The sequence below is a fragment of the Tenebrio molitor genome, chromosome 1, assembly GCF_963966145.1.
Source record: "Tenebrio molitor chromosome 1, icTenMoli1.1, whole genome shotgun sequence".
In the NCBI taxonomy this organism is placed as follows: Eukaryota; Metazoa; Arthropoda; class Insecta; order Coleoptera; family Tenebrionidae; genus Tenebrio; species Tenebrio molitor.
Window position 1 is genome coordinate 47,262,893 of NC_091046.1, and position 22,266 is coordinate 47,285,158.

The 22,266-nt window shown below is 41.3% G+C and overlaps 1 protein-coding gene across 2 annotated transcripts in view; it reads left to right on the top strand.

The window, feature by feature from the left end:
* LOC138140230 (uncharacterized) overlaps positions 1-22,266 on the top strand; it is a 96,290-nt gene that overhangs the window by 64,046 nt on the left and 9,978 nt on the right. The window contains exon 3 of one of the 2 annotated variants that reach the window (XM_069061077.1): positions 2,539-2,714. In XM_069061077.1, coding sequence (XP_068917178.1) covers positions 2,539-2,714 — 176 coding nt within the window. The remainder of the gene's footprint in view (positions 1-2,538; positions 2,715-22,266) is intronic. The other variant, XM_069061088.1, reaches the window with a different exon arrangement.

Below are 22,266 nucleotides of genomic sequence, written 5' to 3' on the forward strand. Positions count from 1 at the left end.
GTTAAAATTAATGTACTAATTTCTGTTACACGCTGTATATAATGTGAAAACTGACATGACAGACAATAAGTGCCAGCAATCGTTGATTTAAGTATTACTTTTTATAAATTTAGGAAGCTAGAAGAAATTGTAGTTTCGGTTGCATATAACGAAATTTTCATCGGAATTCTCTCGTGACTAACCCTGTATATCGATTTTACCCTGTATATTTCATTTAGTCTGGACTGGCTATCGTTGATAATAAATTTCAGTGGTTTACGTAGATTGTAAAGCTTTTGGCATATCTATTGAAAAAAAAAGTTACGCTTATAAAAAATACCGTGTTTCAAAATTCCGTAGGGGGTCCACTTCTTTTCGATTCCAAAATATTTCCACACTGCACCGCGCTCGATTTGTTCATTGTTTAGAAATTGCATTAGCGTGCTGACTCAGACTAGACAACCATCCAAGATACAACCTTCAAAATTTTCGTATGCACCAACCTGCATTCGGTTTAGGAGTGATGACATATTTGTCAGGTTGTGAAGGTTTTAAGCGTCCTCATGACTAGTGTGTCATCTTGACACCTTGATGCGCGTCCCTACGCTGCTCTGCCCCTCGTCTCCCCGTCTATCAATTTCAACCGCTGATAAGGGCCGCATTTCCCCCCTCGCTGTTTGCATAGCTGCACTATCTGACTTCTCAAAAAAAGGAAATATTTCCCGGAATCCAGTACTTTTTCTACAACTTTTCGATAAGAACTTATCTTTTGTGGCAACTGCAGCAAAACAAATTCGTCACATTCGTCGGTTGCACTTTGATCGAAAAAATCTCGGAGTTATCTAGTTTGACGGATTTTGTCGTTGTCGAAAAGTGATACGGTGTACGTCGGGACGCCCGCTAGTGTAAGTTTTAAGTTGTCGATCAAACGAGATGAAAATGTATGTGACACCTCAGACATGTTTACTTAAGCTAAGTATTTCTCAAGGTGTTGAAAAGTCAACACGCTGTAAAAACTGGCTATTTATAAGTTGTACCGTCGTGGCGGTACGACCGGCCCAAATCGAACGAAATCTCCAAATCGAAGGGAGAAGTCACAATCGATGCTGCACACGAACCTTGTTGTTTTTTTGACTTGCACGGATAATATTTGCATATAACAGCAGCTTGTCCGGTCCAGACAAAATAAAATTTCGGTTTTATTTCACTGCTGGGTCGTACCGACACCGGTCAATGTCAGACTTCGTACTCGGAGAGAATCTGTAAACAAGCCGGGCCCGCAAATTTCGGGGGCAAATAAGGCTGATTCATTTTTTTATCAACTTTTTTCTTTCATTAACACGTATCAACCGCAGCGACATTGAAACTGTGATACGTACTTGCTCTTGTAATTATCACACCCCACGCTCCACCCACCCGACCGCGAAAAATATTCTTTAAAAAAATACAAAAAAAAAAAAAACAAAATTTGCGACACGGTTCTCATTTTTGTCTCGACGTTTTTTCGTCCTTTGGTCCCCTTGACCACTTGTTGATATTTACAGAAATCCGGATAAAATTATATTGGTTGAGCTGGAAGTGACACCGCTTTATTTACATTTTTTTATTAAATCGCTTTTATTATTCCACGTCCACGTTCATGCTCTTTTAAACCGCGACTTCATTTCTCCTCTCTTGTCAGCTCCACTTTCTGTTTTACACGAGCGACCCTTTTCTACCAAGAAATCAACCCTTGTCCGGGCCACCTGTTTTCATTCATGCGTCTCACTGGATTTTTACAATAATTCTGGAAAGCAAGCTTTCCCTTCACAAATTAAGGGATGTAAATTGTTTTTCCGCACCTGGGACTCCGCCTACATAAATTCAGCCGAGAGCATGCTCGGGAATAAATCGTAATTTAATTAAGGCTCTTAAGGAAGAGTTAGTGTGAAAACAATTTGTGATTTAATTAGTTACGGCGCGTTTCGGTATGTTATCGGTGGGTGTATTTTTCTAAACTGACGAGGTAACGATATTTTTTAACAGGGCGCTCGTAAAGCGCGCTAATTTATTTAAAAAGCAGCAACTAGTAAAAAAGTCGTTAATTTCATGGAAAACGTGTAAAATCATAACTGAAACGGAATGGTGGCTCTCAAACGATCCGGAAAAAAAATCTAATTTATTTTTTGTGTTTGACAGTATTGCTTTTGGATACTCCCACCCAGGAGATATACTCGCCCCAGCGAACGATTTACGACTTCCAACTTAGAAAAGTTTCGTAACACGCATTTAAAATGGCCGCTAGCACAACATTTATTAAACAAAATTTAACTAACCTGACAGTCGATTCCCCTCCTCGAGTTTAAACGTAGGAAGTTAAGGATAACGGACAGAAACTTTTCAAACTTACTCAACTTCTAGAGGTAATAAAAAGTTTGAAAACGCTAAAAAACGACACGGATCCGGTCTCTTCCTGGGCGCAACAAAAATCTTTGTTACAAGTGGTCCACCTAAAAATGCAAAAAACACAAATATATGTGATATATTTTGTTGCATTCTGTAGTTTGTCTGTTGTTGCAGCAGTGAGCGATTTGGGCATCTTGGTGCTGGTATTATCCGCAATTGTGCTGACGGTGGCGCTGGGGCTCATCACGTGCGTGCTGAGCCATTATCGCCCAGTGGCTGGGGAGGGGGCAGCAGACGGGGGCACGGCGGCCGATCCGCACGACGCCGCGCGAACACCGACCACCGCACCCGTAAGTACACTTCAACCCCTCAGTACAACCCTGCGCCTCCACCCCGCCGATATCAGTACCGCTACTCGAACGCCAAGAGGTCGAAGTACCTACCGGAAGAAGTAGATCTGGATTTGGAAAGCTCTTTTACGCTGACGGAGCAGCAAGGCTACAAACAAGGCTGCCGTGCTCCATGTAGTAAACAGAGTATTTAGCAGACACAACAATACGGAGTGATATGCGTCGACCTCATTACAGGTTATGTACCGTCTGTGTTCTGCGAAGGATTCGCAATCGCAACCGTCTACTTTTTCCACTGATTAAATCCGAGTAAAGCCTGCTTTGGTGTTAACACGAGCGCTGCCGCAAGCGTAACAATAGATGTCGCAACACAGCGCCACGATCAAACATACTCCGGTCACGTTGCGATTATGTTACGTCACGTTGTGATTTGTACGCGAAGCTGCTGCAAGCAGTACTGATGTTTTGTAAGATCCACGAATGGATATTGGGAAAGAGACGTAGATAGTGTCGTCCATTAATCTATGTGCTAATTTACGTGGGAGCAAAACAAGAGCAATCCAAAAGTAGAAGTATCTGAATAAAATTATACAAAGTTCGCGCATTTTTTTTTGGTGAAATCGTCTGCATCTTTACGTAAAGAACTCGCCGCCACATCTCTTTTTTGACTTTACGCACCTTGTTCTAGTTAAAGAAAGTTGGGAAAATTAAACCGTTTAGAACAGTGTAAAATTTGAATTTCCCGCCGTTTGACACGAATGACATTTGTTTATATTTCATCGGGACATTTTTGTTTTCACCAAAAGGTGCCCTTAAATATTTTCTTCGAGAATAGGAATCGTTAAGTTATTCCATTTTCAATGTAAAACATTACAAAGGAAGAAAAAAAGAAAGATTTTTTGGCTCTAAATTTTAGGTTATCTGTCAACATGCTCCAATGAATCTACGCTTTAAAAAAGCACAACAATTGACGGTTTCCAACGCCTTCCCAGCCCAGGATTTCATTTGAAGGCGCATTATTTAGTTCGTGGTTTAGATGTTATATTGTTTTGGAGCACCACAGGGAGCAGTTATTCGCCTCCTGTCATTTACCTTTTTTATTAATGATATCAACGTCAAGTCAAATTCACCGTTAAACATTTATTTTCGTGAGAGCAGCTTAAAGAATCGAAAAAACTTCACGATTGTAAAGAAACATGCACAGTTGTAAAACAGTAACAACTTTTTTCGGAATGAAAAAAAAAGAAAGGAAATAATAATCTTGCGTAGAATAGCTAGATTTCGCAACTGTTTTGTTGGGATCCTCCTTCTGTGAAGAATGTCATTTCAAGATGGCCGCTCGTTTAGGAGTTGTGTCCCTTCTGCCACCACCGTAGCCGGCACCATTAAACCGCCATCCTCGCCGCGGAAGACATTCCGCCGCCTCCCACACTCGGTGTCCACTTCCGATGCAAGTTTCATCTGGCGCTTGCTCGATAAGCCGATCAAACACGGGAAAATCGTCCGGATCGCTCCCAATTAGTCCCGGAGCCTTAGTTCCGGGTCGGTGAACGGCACACAACCTCTCCGATGATGATTTAGTGTCGTCGTTATCCGCGTCGGTTGCGTGTCTGCATTTAATCCCGCGTGTACACTCCTGCACAGACACGGTAATTAGCATCCTATCGAATGGAAAGCGGTTTCGACGTTGCGATTGATTGCACGACGGCCGTAATTGCTAATTAGGGCGACATGTGCGCTGCAACTGCACCGCAAGCGGGGTCCGGAGGCTCCGGTCCCCCGGAGGCGGTCGTCCTCTCGACGTATTATTACTCGTTAAAATTGATCGCATGCACATGAAGGACGAATTAAGTTGATTTATGCCGGCGCACCAGCCCGCGGAACGTTATTTCATGAAACTTTACAGCTTTCAGGCTCAGGTTCCGCCAACTATTCGAGACGGCTAATTCGCTATTCGACGTACCGGAATCGCAGGTAATAGTTTTCCGGGAGGGCGGGGAAGGGATCCAGAACTAGAATAAACACGCTTCACCTAACTCCTTCTCCCGACCGAGTACTGTGGCCAAACGCTTAGTGCGCCACTTTCGATTCGGAAGGTCCCGGGTTCTAACCCCGGTGTCGCCTGACCAGGTGTGGGTTTTTTTTCAGGGGTTTGCCCACATCATCACATCGTGGTATGTCTCATATCACAGATAAGGCGAATGCTGGGTCAGTATCAACCTCTCAGTATCTACCACCTTCCCTCCGCACCCATCCCGAATATTCCAGTCAGTGTGGCTGAAAACGCTCTGGAAAGCCTCAGCAGTCCCTTCAGAGGGAAATGAAAGATAGATATATCCCTTCCTTTTTTTCTTGTCTCAAAAACGCCACTGTTGCTTCAGAAATAGTAATACCTATGCAATCATAATTAATACAGTTATCTGCATTGGCATTTGGAAAATTTGCTTCGACTATTATTTTTAAATCTGTGGCAATCAGCAAAATCGCTTTTTTCAAAACGCAATTTATTTCCAATCCCGTAAACATCAAAAGACTCGTTTCGACATGACCCATAGCGCATCGATTAAAAAAATTTATCAGCCACAAAGCGAAATGAGATTTTAAAATTGGGTGCGATTAAACAGTTTTCGAATAAATGTTTCGTACAAGTACGGGCGATTTTTTCACAAAACCGCAACGACCATCGGTGAATTTGCGGAACGCCCCCAATCCAATTTATAAATTCAAAGCTTTACGTCGCTTTGACAAATTGAGAGTGTCTGTCTAACCGTTTCCTCTGAAAGCGTGTTTGACGAAGCAGTACGTCGTCGCATTCGTTATGATAAAAGGGCTGCGGACGGAAAGGAGTGTTATGAAAATTTCAGAGCACATACTTCAGAAAATATCCTCCGGACTTTGTGTTACGAGAGCGTTTAGGCAGCGGCTCGGAAGCGGCGTAATGAGCCGAAAGCGGATCCTAATTGAACGCAACACTGATAAACTGGTCCTTAAGATAACGGCCATCGTGAAATGATCCGATTCCCTGAACAAACTAAGTACATCAGCGGATATGTTCTTGATGGTGGGTCATGAAGCAACCTTCGTTGGGCCAACTCTGTTAAAATCTGATTCCGATCGCGGTTCATAATCCAGACTCTCCAATCGAAGTCTAGACGACCCCTCCGAAAAACCGTCATTGGGTGATAACAGCGGCGGTGACTATTTGTTGTGTAAAGCAACAGAAGGATTTTAATTTAGTTTGACACGACGTCGTCCCTAATGGGATTGAGTCAACACGAACCCAAAACAAACAGAACGTTGCATTTTTGGCATTAATTATGAGTTCGTGGAAGGTTTTCGTTAACAAGTGGAATTCTTCAGGGGCAAAGGAAAGGTGCGAATGGTGTACACTGTCGTGAATAATTTATCAACATGATTCATGCATTTAATTTGGTCACAAACTTTCAGTTTCCCACAATGTTTTGTTGTGCACAGCAGCATACCTCGGTTTAGCATGGATGTGTGCGTCTCAGTATCGCAATCTACAAAACGGGCGAGGTTATTTATTGTGGGGTCTTTTTGGAACTTGGCCAACACTGTTTGTACAATAACATTGCAAAAATAATGCCTCAGTTTAATTAATACCAACCTATAAACACCAACTCGGTACGAAGTATAAAAAAAAAACAGCTTTGCAAACAGTATATGTAGTAAATATGGTCCTTCGAGCCGGATTGTGAATTTACATTGTTTAAATCATCACCCTCGAACCAGCAAACTACACAAAATACATACGGAGATTGTTTTTGCAACCTGTTATCATTTCTTTGATTAGTTATCGTTGTAAGGGTTGTTCCAAAAAATACAGCGTGTCAGTCTGAGTGTGGTGTAGACCACAAGGAAGGGAGAACCGTAAAATCGAAGGGAGATATTTTTTGTAATGTAGTAAATAGCAGAAAGGAACAATTGTTTTGTGCTGAGCCACCCTCGTGCACCCAGATGCACCCCGTGTTTACGTATTTTTTCGGAACACATCCGCCGCGTCCCCCATCTAATCCTTTTCCCCGCCACGCCGTGTATATATATCGCGGGCGCAGCCAAGTGCGTGCGGAAACCCCTTTTGTCTGGGTGCTCGAGGCCACGAGGCCACGTCCCGTCTAGTCGGGGGTGTCTGATGTCGGCGTCTGTCGTACCCCTCCGCTAACGACGCGCCACCGTTCGTCCGCTGTTGCCGCACCGTACACACCCTTTGTTCTCTCTCGCACCCTCTCTCTCCCCATAAATTCGACTCAGACGACCCCCATCAATCGAATTGACGCGATGACGTCGACGACGGCTGGGAAAAAATGTCGGAAAAACTGGGCCCGCGACGCCTTCCTCCCCAGAGATAAGAACTATCACAGCAACAAAAAAAAAGAAGGGTTTGAGCGAGGTTTGCGGACTGCGTTTGGAATTATGCACACGTGATCGATCAGACGCCTCCGGATTGGTCCAGAAAAATCAATGTCAAGAGTGACACATGCATTTTGGTACTGACAACAGTTTTTGGGAAGATCCTAGAAGAAGTTGGAACGAGGAATTCGTGCGGAAGTTGCTGGCACAGAGCCTTCGAAGTTTGTTTGAGGAAAAACACGTCGATTATGTCATACATACCGATTGGGTTTAATTAGAGAGCGTGGGCGCAGCTCGAATGCAACTTGATAGCAACAAGAACCGTGCACATAATTTAAAACCGCAATAACCCAAGGTCGCAGACGGAACTATGATGATGATATCATCGCAAACGTTTTTTTTCGCCTAATTACACGCCACACGCAAACCATTCAACTTGTGCAAGAAAATTTCTATTGTTGTGTAGTTAGTTACCTTCGGAAGTGTTCCATCTGACGACGACGGCGACGACGATTTCTCGCCAAACCCGTGTAAGAGTTCGTCAAGCGAAAGAAGTGATTAAGTACAGGGTCGTGGTGCTTGTAAGAAAAAAAGTGCATTTTTTATGCATGCATAGAGGAAGATGATGCACGGGTAATACCGACGGTCCAATGTTTCGTGACAAAACTGCAACCGGAAACGGATCATGCAAAACTGATTAACAGGACAAAGGGAATTAAATTTGGCGCATTAAGTAAGAAAAACATCCTGTATCCTTGTGTACGGTGATTTACAACGCATAAGCAAATTTCCGTCCCAATTTATGTCGGAGCTTTAAGCTCCCGGAGTCGGGTGGTGATGCGTACGATGCGATCCGGTGAGCGCGTGGCTTTAGGCTCGTCGCAACAATGGCGGTGTCACCCGAGCGGCCATTACCGGTGCAAGGCGTCACCTACGTGACACCTTGCAAGTCGTCCGGCGCTTTTAATTGCTGAACAGCGACATTCAGATGGTGCAAGACAATGGGGCTGCGTGGGGTCCAATTGCGGAAATAGCGAGCTCGCTAGTTCCGTCTCTGTCCGACCCAGGAGGAGATGGGATCGATCCGGCGACCCAGACTGGGTTAGGATGATAGAACAGTGTCCCATCGATTTTGCAACAGAGACGGTGTCTACGTGTGCGTCTCCAAAGTCACCTTGACACGGTGCGTCTGGAACCGCATCATCCATTATTCCCGAAGTGGACCGTCGAAGTTTGCCTAACCTAAATTTACGTCCGGACTTGAGCTGGTTGCGTGCGGAGGACGGCGGCGCGGGTGGGTGGAAGTCGGGGCGCGGCGTCGCGACGGAGAGAGAGTGAAAGTTACGACGTCGGTCAATGATGCTCTCCTGCAGGAGAGGAACGCCGGATGAATCATTCTCTCGCGAATAAACGCCCCCTCTGGCAGCGCGCTCGCCGGGAATTCCTCTCCTCCTTTCCGGCGCTTCTCTTCTTCGACGACGGCGGCGCTCTTAACGAAAATATTAGCGCCTCGGTGCTCTCGATGCCATTTTTTTACAGGGATTACGACTTGATCGTTTCAACGAAGCGCAGTTCCGAACAAATATAGAAAAATGCTAGAGACGACCTTGCGGAAATCCGATCTTATTTATTTCACATTCCAAGAAAATCTTTTCAAAAGAATCCGAAGGTGGCTACATTGTAGAGAACTGACGAGATCATGTCGCACAGATAAAAAGTGCAATTACGATTTAAAAGCACTGGACTAGACGTATCACCGAGGCCCATAAATCATATAATGGCTCGACAATTAATGCAGATGTAGACGAAGGTGACTGAGTGATATATGGACTCATAACTACTATGAATTTGTAATTCTAAATTCTTACTTTTCTTTAGACATGTTATTATCTGTGTCTGCTCATTCTAACGACACAACACACTGTCTGCGATTGAAATTGCACCACCTAGAAAAAGTTGTTGAATTTCAACTGCCACCGATTCAAAATGAACCCCAAAATAAATATTTTCGTTATTCGAGAAATAATCATGCAAAATATCTGACATGCTTATAGTTTCGTTACAACTGTCAACATCTTGTATCGCGCGTTCAAATGAAATCCTGGGCTGAGTGTGCGTTGGAAAAATTCAACCGTTTAGAACAGTGTAAAGTTTGAATTTCCCGCCGTTTCACACCAATGACATTTGTTTATGTTTAATCGGGACATAAATGAATATGTTTGTTTTCAGCACAGGGTGTCTTTAGATATTTTTTTTTCTATTTTTAATGTAAAACATGCAAAGAAAGAAAAAAGAAAGATTTTTTTGGCTCTAAATTTTAGGTTAGCTGTCAACATGCTCCAATTAATCTACGCTTTAAAAAAGCACAACGATTGACGGCTTCCAACGCCTTCCCAGCTCAGGATTTCATTTGAACGCGCAATGTATTGTATCTCAAATGTAAACCATTGGGAACAGTGTAAAGTTTGAATTTCCCGCCGTTTGACACCAATAACATTTGTTTATTTTAATCGGTACATGATTGAACATGTTTGCTTCGAGAACAGGGAATCGTTAGTTCTTCTGTTTTTAATGTAAAACATTGCAAAGAGAGAAAAAAAAACAGAAAGATTTTTGTGTTTATAAATTCTAGGTTAGCTGTCAACATTTTTTAATTACAACTGTCAATTTACGCTTTAACGGTTTCCAACGCCTTCCCAGCCCAGATTTCATTTCAACACCTAACTAAATTAATTGAAGACGTCAGTGGAAAGATTTTGCGAACAGTCTCTACCTTTGATACGGAACACTGTTGCCGTAGCTTGAAGTACTGCAAGCTATTGTGCTTTCTTTATAGCATTCTAACAGCGATTCACTTTTAAGCGCCCGTTGTTGAAAGTTGTTGTGCAAGTTGACAAAAGTGTTTGTATTACCTGACGAGATGTCTTCCTTCTTGCGTTTTCCCTTTGCCGATAATGAACAGGTGCACAAAAATTGCATTTTGAAGGTGTGCCATACAACTGTCAATTTTGACAGAAACACGCGTCGTGCTTCATCCATTTTACTTAGTTTCGCTGTGTTTCAATTTTGAAAATACCACCGTACCGATACGTGTTCGTTAATTTGCAGCAAATGCACGTGGCAATTCGATCATAACTTGTTGCACGTGGCACTAAACCAGCTTTCCAATCTAGAAAATTGCGCCAGCTTTCCTCGGAAAAATCGATTTTTAGAAAGTGCCGTCTGGATTTATAAATAACCAGACGGATTTAGGATTTTATTTCGTCTAAGTGGGAACTCGTTAAATCGATTTAAAATCAGAACGAGCTCGGTACCGAGACCAAGGTCTCTGGAACGATTTATATACATTTTTTATCGTCCGGGAGCTCAGCCCCATTTACTTTGAAACACGAATTGTTCGATTTCTTTTATCTGGCTTCGCATTTAGGACCGGCAACAAATCGAATTATGGGTTTTAGTTTTATGCCTCCGGGGCATCGCCTTATCAACGAACGCTCCGAGCTCGTTAGATAGTCCCAAATCGGCCTTGGTCCTGGCGTTAAATCGAAAAGACCATTTTATTGCGCCGAACCTTGGCAACGATACCAACTGTTGGCGTCCAAATACCTAATGTTACCAAATGAAGAGGGTCAGGCCGGCGGGCTGGATGGTTGATGATGATGAGGATAATTGCCACCTTGCAGTTACTACACAGTTTGTCTGCAGAACCCATCAACTGTCATTCCGTTGGACTGTACAGGCCTGCAGTTATAATTTGTAAATGAAGGTGTTGCCAACTGCAAATTAAATACGACATGTAACGCCGGAGAAATTACTCACTTGAAAAAAGTTTTTTCGTTTTTTTTCCGGGTGATTATTGTTTTTACCCCAACACTGAGCGTCGCAATTAATATGCTTCGCACATTTTTACCCGGATAAGGAGCAATCGAATGCGTTTTTAATGATGCACTTGGCTAGGTGCACCTGCATCCTATCTGTCAACAAATATTGTTCCTTCGAAAAAACAAGCTCTGTCGTGTTTTAAATGATAAACAAAACATGTTTTCCAATTTGATTGATCCGACTTGAACAACAAACTTCAATATGACACTATAGTCATAATTCCAAGTTAATCCAAAGATAATAAAAAGTAAACACTGGAGCAATATCGTTGTTTATTGTGAAGCATCTTCAGCTACTGAAATAGCGAAGCGACTGGATGAGACTTTTGACCTGCTGTTTCCAACACCGTAGATGGTCGAAAATAAATATCAGATGATTATCTTGAGAGTTTTTTTCGCAAAGTGTCAAAACAAAGTCAATTTTGAGGCGGATTAGTAAAGAAAAAAATCGTGATAAGAAAATGTTTGAACCGGAACGTTTAGAAACTTGGCGCAAACAGTTGGTAGCACGCACGTTCACGTTCTCGTACCAACTTGTAAAGGTTTCGTCGTTGCCAACATAAAAACAACATTTTGATTTGGCGTCGAAACCGAAACTGGTGAATAATGGCCTCTTGGTAATTGTCTGAGCACAAAATAAGGCGTGCACACGCACTTAATTAATTGAATTATTTTAAATAAGATTAATTAAGGCAAGTTCGCATTTCGAGCCGTTTTCACCATTTTGAGCAATAATAACGTTTAACGAACCGAAATGCTCCGCTAATGAGGGATTGAACGTCCGAATTTAGAAACTTAGAGCTCGTACAGTTGGCAGTACTGTCGACAGCATCTGTTCCACTTTCGAATATCGACGGATGCGAACAAGTATTATAATTTATAACTAATGAATCGGCGCCAAGATTAATCGCATTAATGTTTGCGTTAAGGCCGCGTCAGATCTGTACACACGCTCGTTTCGGATGTAAAAACGTGTAGGCGGCGCTCGCGTCGTCTATAATTCCGTGATGGACAGGTTATTACGTTAAAGTACACTTAATTCGCTAGGATGATGGTAATGATGGGCCGTTGATGGTCACGTCGCGATTTTTCACGTTTTTCTCAAAAAACTTCGTGCAGCTTCTTTGGGGCCGTTAAGCCAATTTGTAGCGTGTTAACAACCTCCATGAATCGAAAACCAGCCAACTACGCCATTATCAATCTACTCGAGCCCTCCTAAGCGCTTACTTAGAAACTGTGCACGGTGTTAATGAGGCTTTAAGCGTTATAATCGACGCCGGTGCACGCGCGTGGAACCGGCGAAAATTGGATTTTCTTGTAGTGTCATTTGAATTGCTAACGTCCCCCATGGAATCGTCCTTGCGTTGGCTGTTCGCCGCTCGATGGATGGGTTTGTAGGTCACCTCGCCTCATTAAAAATTCACAATGAAAAAGCAGAATGAATATTCTAGACGGGGAATGGACGGTTGTGATCCGGGCACCGCACGCTGGGACCTAATCGCAAGTATCTTCCCAAAATACACTAAATTTGCAATTTTATCCAGTTCTTCACTAATAGCTCGCAGTGTGTTGTCTATCTGTTATTATGTTTATTTTTCTGAAAGCTTATAATTGTTATAAGGCACATACGAGTCTTATTAGAAGCATTTTGTAGGACGCACGGGTTTAAGGCACGACGAGCTTGAAGGAGTAAGTGATACAAAATGCATTAGAAACGAGATAACATAGACTATTTTTTCTACTTTGTACCTTTTAAGCCATTTTTAAGTGACAATTAACAATTTCCAAATGTGGAGAATTTGGTCGTGATTGGCAACAAATGTAATATGGTTTGGAAGATTCAAATTTCAATTCAATAATTAAAAATGAGCGAAGACAATTTTGTATACCCGGCCCGAAATATAGGGTGTTCATTTAAATTTATCCTCAAAGTAGGCGTTGAAGAGTCGATTGTGAACGCACCACTCGTCAGTCTGCAGAGTAAAAACACAAACAACGCAGAAAGTGAGGTTAGATTTTAATAGCTGATCTGTGATGTGTAATCCGTGGTGCATTCACAATCGACTCTTCAACTAGATTAGGATTAGTCGACGTCTAATGTAACGATTAATGTTTACAACAATTGTATATTCCACGAAAACAACTTGAATTAAAATTTGTTTTGTTTTGGCGTTTATTTTGACATTTCATTTTCGTCAGGAATGCCAACCTTGAAAAAGTAAATTGCACTAGTTTCTTTCAAAACGCGAATTTCTATTACAGCACGCAAAATGTGTTTTGTAACAGCTTTCATACAGACGCAAAGTAGAAAATTGTATTTATTTATAGAACGTGGAGTGTACTTAAATTTTTAAGAGCAAGTAAGTCGGCAATGTTGGATTTATGTGTCAGATCTTACGTCGATCGAAGGTTAAGAGGAGACAGAGATAATGATGCACAAAAAAAAACCTAATGATATTTCAATATTGGAATTCTGGTGTACTGGAATTTTTTTCTATTCCTGCAAAAAATCTGTTAGGTTTTTTCGTCCTAAAAACAGATCTACAGAGAAATATATTTTTTTTTAAACCGATTTTGACCGATCTTGCTCAGTGATGGAACATAAACAATGCAATAATGCGGAATGATGCAATAATGATTGACATTGCTTCGCTTTGAGATAGATGATGGGAGCGAGTGCAAAAATTCAAGAACAAAAAAACATTTCTTGATTAATCTTAAGTTAAGGTTAAGTTCCTGCATGTTTTTGAAATCGTAAACTGAGGTCAAGAGATGGTCCTAAATCTTTTCCAGTATCAGAGATTGGTGATCTGCAGTGTTTAGTTTAAGTTTATGTTGAATAGGTTTTTGAATTCCGTTGAACAGAACAATAGGACAACAGAACACTTGTCACATTGAAGTCTAAGAACTTGTAATACCGAGAAAGAACAGATAACTTGGGCATGACTAGTGTAAAGGAGCCTTTTTTAAAACGCGAATTTATCTAAATATGTACATATATGTACAGGGTGAGCGAAACTCGATGTTTCAGCTCTATTCATCGAATTTTTTTTCCTCTATATTTTGGCATATTTAAACAAATTTCTGAACAAATTTTGTAAAGAAAAAAAATTTACTATCTTTCTCCGTTAAAAAAAGCAAATTTGTAAATATCAAAAATTCGCAATCGTCACAAGATATAGTCTATATTTTTTAATCAAAGAACCACAACACCGCAATTTACACCCAAAATTGAGCTGACAACATTGTACACTTTTGACGTAGGGTGAAAAATCTCATCATATAAAAATTGAGGTTATTAGAGATATTAGTAGCGCAGCATGTTAATAAAGTTAATAACAACTAATTTGAGAGTTTAATAAATGTCTTACTTTGCGAGACATTTTTAATAAGACGTTTAAATTTTAGCGTTTGCGTACTTTCAAGGACATTAAAAATGACAGACGTTGGCTGGTATAGCCAATAGATATCATTAAATTCCCTAAATTTAGTAAAATTTTATATTTACAAACCTAAATCAACAGGTCGTGGTTCTTTGATTAAAAAATAGACTATAGCAAATTTTTTTCTTTACAAAAATTGTTCAGAAAAATGAGCTCTTTTTAAATATGCCAAAGTATAGGTATGTTTCTGGGAAACAAAAATTCGATGACGTCATTACTTCAGTTTCCAAATATGGAAAAATATGCAAATTTGGTTCAAAATGGACCTTACTCAATCCCATTTAAGAACCTCTTTTCAGATTTTTTCTATCGACTTTCTTTTTCTTTTAATAGAGCTGAAAGAGCGAGTTTCGCTCACCCTGTACTGCAAGTAATGTAGATTGGGAATAAAATGGGATTCCAAGCTCAAACAATACCTCGGGTTCTAAGTAGAGATTTTTTTAGATGATTTAATATTCCTGGTTTATTCCTGGTTTATTCCTGGCCGTTCTGCCATAACAAACTTGCTTACCTCGTGTAACCAGTGGACCAAACTGCTAGACACAGGAAAAACCGTTGACATTGTCTACTTAGACTTTAGCAAAGCATTTGACAGAGTGCCACACTCTTTACTCCTACATAAACTCGAAAGATGTGGCATCAATGGACATGTCTTAAACTGGATTGCGGCATTTCTGTCCTCTAGAACGTTTGCTGTTAAAGTGGGTTCTGTGCTCTCAGACAAGAAACTCGTTATAAGTGGCGTGCCGCAGGGCTCGGTGCTTGGTCCGCTATTGTTCACTCTCTACACATCTGACTTGCTTGCCAGATTACAATGTCCTTTTGCAGCTTACGCAGATGACGTAAAAATCTTTAGTTCATCCAATGAATGTAGACATATTAACAAGCTACAAATTGATTTGAATTTTGTGACTGAGTGGAGTGATCAGTGGTGTTTACCCTTGAATCCGGACAAATGTTCCGTCATGTATCTTGGTTTCAACAATAAAAAAAATATATATCAACTTGGAAACCGAGATATTACTGTAGTTGAAAATCAAAATGATCTGGGCGTTCTCGTTAATAACAAGTTGAATTGGGGCAACCAGAGCGCCAAAGCCGCTAGAGGGGCTTCTGGGGTTTTTCATTCAATCAAAAGAGCTTTCTTTAAACCAAGTCCTGAATTATGCTCAAGGTTATTTAAAATGTACATTAGGCCCCACTTAGAGTATGCAATATCGGTTTGGAGACCCTATCATGTGAAGGATATACATATGCTTAACCGAGTACAACATGCAGTGACAAGATGGCCGACAGGCTTTAAACATAAGCCCTACAGAGAGAGGTTAAATATTCTGCAATTGCCTGAATTAGAAGTCAGATATGATAGAGCAGATATGATCCAGATATATAGATTAACCCACAATATATGGCCAGGTGACACCTCGGAGTTCATAGACATGCAAACGGACCCCCGACTACGAGGACACCAATACAAGCTTAAGAAAGAGAAATTTAGGACATCTTCTCGACAATATTTCCTAACAAACCGCGCATTTGAAACCTGGAACAAATTAGATAGCACAGTCGTTAACAGCGCTAATGTCTGTGCTTTTAAGAAGCAATATGACAAAATGCAGTAATAAACACAATTGTCCAATATACGGAATTATACAACCATTAAGTTGCTAAATAGGTTTGCCTCAGCAACTATTTAAATGAATAATAATAATAATAATAATAATAATAATAATAATACCTAAAATATGAACAACACTAGCAAATTACTAACGGATAGTGAAAAGCAGAGGTCCGATAGTACCGCTCTGCGTGACTCACGTTTTGACGTATTCTGGGCCAACGGTAGCAACTCCCGAGTCGTATTATGTAGCAAAAGCATCGCATCCGCACTTATTACAGAAATTTTGAGTAGTATTTTAAACGTTGCGGACCTAATTTTGAAATTCGTGTGTTCCCTGCGAATTTTGGTTGTACGCTTTGTAGATAAATATATTTCAAGAGGTTTGACGGAATTATTAATAAACACTAGTTCCAACGACAAATGTGAGCAATAAATTTGAATGAAAACGGTGGGAATCAAATCCGTGATGATTAGGTTTTGTTTCCTAAAAATGTGCAACGTATTTTCGATGATTTCGGTTTTGGCCCCGCCGCGCTCGACGGGGATCCACCGGCCTCGTAATTAAATTTCGTGACAGCAATGTCGCTCCGTTGTAATCTAATCGTCGGATTCGGTCGAATAAATTGCGTCTGGACGAGCAGACGACAAAAATTTGCTAAATTACCGTAACGTAGGAAGTGTGTAAACATTAGTTCGGTAAACAGCTGTTGGAGTGTTATTACGCCAGTTATATATCGAGTGTGCACCCAAATGTCGTAAAATTATTACACAACCTTGTCTACTAGTCTAGACTTCCATTGAAATAATGACTTGAAGGTGGCTCATACCCGGCTTTCCGAATCTGATTCGTCATCGATTCCACCGACTCATTATTTTTATCTAACGCTTCTAATTAACAACTTCGCTATTTATAGACAGGAAATTTATAATATGGCAGCTGTCCGATTTAAGGTTATCAATGGATCATTGCTGTGCGGTATGATTATTCCGTGGTCAACGTTTTGCAATTTTCACGCGCGCTCATGATCATGCTAACTTTTCTGATGAAACTGACAAAAAACCGATCGAGGAAGGAACGCCAACGAGAGAATCGCATGTTTCCGATTTTTTTCTCAATACGACTCGATATCGGGACACGCGACTTGCGGGGGGCAGAAGGACTCGAAATTGCGACGCCACTGCTTCTATTGACGCTTTCCAGCGACGACAGTTGGCCGCTCAAAATATTTATCTGTTCGCGGAAATTTAATTCCTAATCCTGCGCTCGTGATCACGAATTTCCACTAATTTCCACGGCACGAACGTGTCCATGGTGCGTCATTTTCCGAAAAAAATGCGAGCGCGATGCTCGTGCCACCTAAAAGCTCTTTGCGTGATTTTTTTGTGCATTTTTCAACACCCAGTTCCAATTATTGTGGATTCAAATTGTACTTTTGTTTTTCTGTCTCCTTGACGTGAAACCATCCGTGCCCTGAGAAAGACTCGATAAATGATTAAGTGAAACGCTGACCTTTGATTATTTTTTGCTGTTCTGCTTTAAATGTTGTGGCAAAAAAAGAAGTGATGCTTTTGATGGGTAATGGGTGGGCTTGAAGTAATTAAAATTAAATACGCCCAAAAGAGAACAAAATTGCATGTTTAGATTTATGAAAACTCCAAAAACAAAACCAAATATGTACAGGGTGTTTCAAAACTGCCCCCAAAACTTTACACAGCGTGAAAAAATATGCTGTACTGAATAATAAATCATTTTTAAAAATCCGGTTTTTTGTGTCTCGAGAAGATAAAGAGTTGCAAAGGCTGGAACAAAGATATCATGTATCTAAACACTCTATATGTGTAGATATTATTTTAACATAGGCATATGACATAATTGACATGTTCCATAAAAAAATCAGTTTTCTTTCTTTTATCAGGCTTTCGAAACGCTCGTTTTAACCTCTTTAAATCATACAGACGCATAAAAAAAAATGTTTGATTACAATTTCGCGTCAGTGTTGATATGGGAAATTGCTGTGTACCATTTTTGGCGCTAGTTTTGGAACACCCTGTATATTCACATAATTCATAAAATTGACCAGAAATTATCTCTTTCGTTCTCTGTTTGTGTTTGCTTTTATTTCCTTCTTCAAAACTCAAAATTCATTTCGTTAAATCGTGTTGAACCAGCATGATTGCATAAGTTCACCTGCAACTATTTTTTTTTCATGACGTTACTAATATTTCCACACGTACCTCTATACCCCTGAAATCCTTTGTCAGGGCTTTTAAAATATGTACGAGTGTATCTGGAGTATTTTACTTTAATTGTCAGAAATGTAACTTTTTTGGGATGCTGAACCTGACGTTATCCCTTGAAAAGGGTTCCTTTTCGGTATCCCCACTTGTAAAATAAAAATCTGCATGAGAGAGTGCTCCCTGATGCTTTTGATATAGCTATCTGGGTCGACAATCCTCCCCGGACAGATAAATTCCATAGATACTCGATAAATATCCGTAATACTTGAACATTTCAAAATTGGCAAAAACAGAAAACACCGGTTTAGTCCCGAGCACTCTATCCTCTCCATTTTTCCACGCGTGGTTGTAATTTTTTGTCCCGTTCAAGATTCCTCTTTAACTTCGCCGTCCCACCTCCCTCGGGGGCGGTTGTCGACCGGAATCGCTCCTCCGCCTCGTTATTATTAACTAAAATGGTCCGGAGCCGGTGTTTAGACGGTTATTAGATAACGGTGCAACGTTGTACGGAACAAATTGCTTCATTACACGTGCAATTAAACGTAGCCAAGTAAATCCATCTCCGGAGTTGACGCGGTCCTCCACAGCCAATAAACTCCGGACCCGTCCTGACCGTTCCGCACTTATCGACTGCCGAACTTCTTGCGCGCCTAATGTTGCCAACCTTGACGCAATAATTACTGTTGCCACGGTGACACGTGCCGTCTCTTTCGAGGGGGAAACACCGGCCCCCGATATTACGCAAAGAACGAACGACGCGACGCCATTGTGATACCTGTTATTAAAATTGGCGGGGGATGGGGGAATTGTTGAAAAAGTGATTACCCTCCACGGAAAAAAATATTAAGGGAGGCTGGCTTTTCAATGGCGGCGCAGCTACAAACGGCTCGAATTTCCATAGATATTAGGATGAGGACGGGGCAGGGCCGGATCGAGGATTACGCCGAAGGCTGGTTTACTGCAAAGCGTCTACAGGGCGGCCGCAAAAAATTACGATCATAGACATCGTTGTTTATTATTAAATTCGGAGATTTGGAAAAAGCGAGTACATTGCGTTGCGTTTTGTTTACCAAACAATCGAAATTTCGTGCGCCTACCTAGATTAACAGGTTAGCGTGGAAGTGCGAAGATCTAGTTATCAGGTGACCTTCCGTGCGGCCGGCAATTGGCCGTCGCGAAAACCCAAGGAAAACGAAAGTTTCCCCTCGAGCGGCCATCTTGAGGCACGGCCGTCGGCGTTTTTAATCCGAGATAAGGTGACACGGCGCGCCGCCACAATGCACCGAAGTGGGCCATATGGGATGACGGCGGCGTGCACCATTCAGGGCCGCCTTATCACAGACGGCTGTGACGTTCGTGAGAGTTGGGAGGGGGGAGCGCGCGATAGTCAACTGTCTAGACGTTCGCCGCGGCACACTTGACACACACCGCTGGTCGCGTATCGTGGTTCAGTTTCGAACGAGTGTCGGCCGATGACGGTCATCGACAACAACAAGAAGAACGGCGGCGGTGCGAAGTTGACGTCTTCGTTGACCGATTGTTTCGTCAAGCGGGCGGTGCGAAAGTGCCTCGCTGTCATGCGACAAAAACTCACTATTAACAGAAAGGTATTAGATAATTGTTCTTTTTGTGTGGAGTTGTGACGGATTGAGAGGATGTGAGCGAGCGGTCGAAAAGTCGTAGGCAACGGGAAGGTAACTACTTAACTGATTTTTTCTCTTCACGTGTCGGTCGGTTTTTCGAGTTGGCGTTGTCGCCGCTGCCAACTCGATAGTAATTAATGCAAAATCGCAGCGACCTTCTACTCGACCATTACTCGTTTTGTAATAGTCATAATTGCGGCCAATTTGCTGTTAGATTTTTTGCCAGTTTCGGCCGCAATTATGCAACTGTGAAATTTATTTTGTTTATTTATGGCATAATTTGTAGCATTTATTTCGTCTGCTCTTCTCTTCCGTTAATTTATAATTCATCTCGTCGGATCTATTTTTTTACGGTGTAATCATTGCGAGTCTAGACATAATAAAAACGTCCATGCCAAGACTCACTCCACCAGAAATAGTAGGTCGATTCCGAATTTCGTTTACCAACCCTGGCCCAACCCGCCGCGACACCACTGCCTCTCAATGTCAATACGGTGCGCCCGGTGAGCGATTTATCGTCGATCAAAGCGCATTTTTCGACTTATTTACACAAATATGACGTAAAGTTTATCTCGCTGCTGCCGCGGTGGCTTCAGCACTTCGCCTTCCTGAAAGATTTATCGTTTCAGTTCAAGGCCGTTCGGCGAGAATTCGATGCCTCATTAAAATATGTGCCCCCGAAAAAAAATTCACCGTTACGGTCCGTTTTGTTGTTTTCCGGTTTCCGGAGACGCAGCGGCGGCCTAGTCCTTCTTTCCCTCGCACCAATCGATTCCCTCCCAGATATGATTAATTAGCATAATGGTGGATGCGTTCCAAATAAATTACTATTATCTTATCAATGTTGTGTCTAGCAGAATGTCGAAAAAAAGTGTTCCGTCACACCCGTCACCACCGGATCAAAAGCATTATCGGTCGTATCCCGTAATTGATCGTTCGATTTCCTCTTTTTTTTTTTTCGAATCTGGCGTTTCATTATCGCCGCGATAAACCATTACACAACACTTAAATTTAGAAAATTAACAGCCCAATATGTACAAAGTGATTTAAACATTTCTCGGAATGACGCTTCGGCTAGACGTGATATTGATAAAGATATGCGCAAAAAAAGAAGCGTGATAAGTGGATATACCCAGTCTGGGCTTTGTCCGCTTTCGAACCTGATTAAATAAAATTATTCATATTTAACACTCTTGTTTACATTCGGATTTATGTTCGCTTTTGTTTAAATTAATTCCAGTTGTGATGGCGTTAATAATGAGCTTCAGACATTTCAGGAATTTCGGTTGTTTGTTATTGTAACCGTGCGAGGGTTATATTGTATTTATATTGACTTGAGATGTTTAGTCTCTGATTGCTTCGAGGCTTCGGAGAAGCGCCAATCGGCATCGGGGGCTGTTCCGCCGGAAATTGTTCAAAACTAATAAATACCTCCAACCGGATTGTTATGCAAACATAAAACTTACTGCGGATATTTTTCGCTCCAACAACTAACTCTCCAAGAGAGAAACTTCGCACTTTCCTCTTCGTTGCACTGGAAAAAAAATTGCGTTGTGCAAATTCTACTCACAGTTATGTAAATAATCTCGCCGCCCCTGTTTAAGATAGTTTTAAAGAAAATTTAAGTAAAACTAAAACAAAAGCTGTAAGTCATGTTATTCACGTACAATTTTATTTGTGCTGTGATTCTTGAATGTAATATCTATTCATTTTGATTGTGACCCGTCCCTAGTAACTTTTCAGTTGCTATGTTATTGATAGGGAATTTTAGATAACACTAGCGGCAGTTGGCAACTCTCGGAAGCGCCATTTTGGCAGAAACGTCTCGCTCGCGTTCACACAACGACTTGCGTAAACGTTTTTCGACGTACACTGTGCGCATAACTATAAAAATGAGTTTGGTTACGAAATGTCAGAATTCAAAAAGAAAATGCCACGTCCGTCGTCTTGTCAAAGTTGAGAACAAACGGTTAATATGGACTTGTTTCGAGACATTTATTGAAGCCAACGGAAAACAACTCGCAAAGACGAACATCGCCAATAAAGTTAGCTCTGTTTGTGCTATTTTGTGTACATTTTGGCCAGTCTTGTAAGTAGTTTGATGCTTTTTACCTTTTCATCCCCTATAAAACATTTTGATGAATTTTATGTTCCTTGCTGTCCGATTAGTTTTTATCTAAAAATATTTCCATTAATCAATGCAATTAATTTGTCTGGTTACCTTTAGTAATCCCCCGGTATTTTTCGCGTTTTTCTTACTGCCAGATGACCATTTCCTTAATTCTTCATTTATAGCGAGAATTGAATCGAATGATCTGTATCTTGACATAACCCCACTTTCCAACAGACGTGATC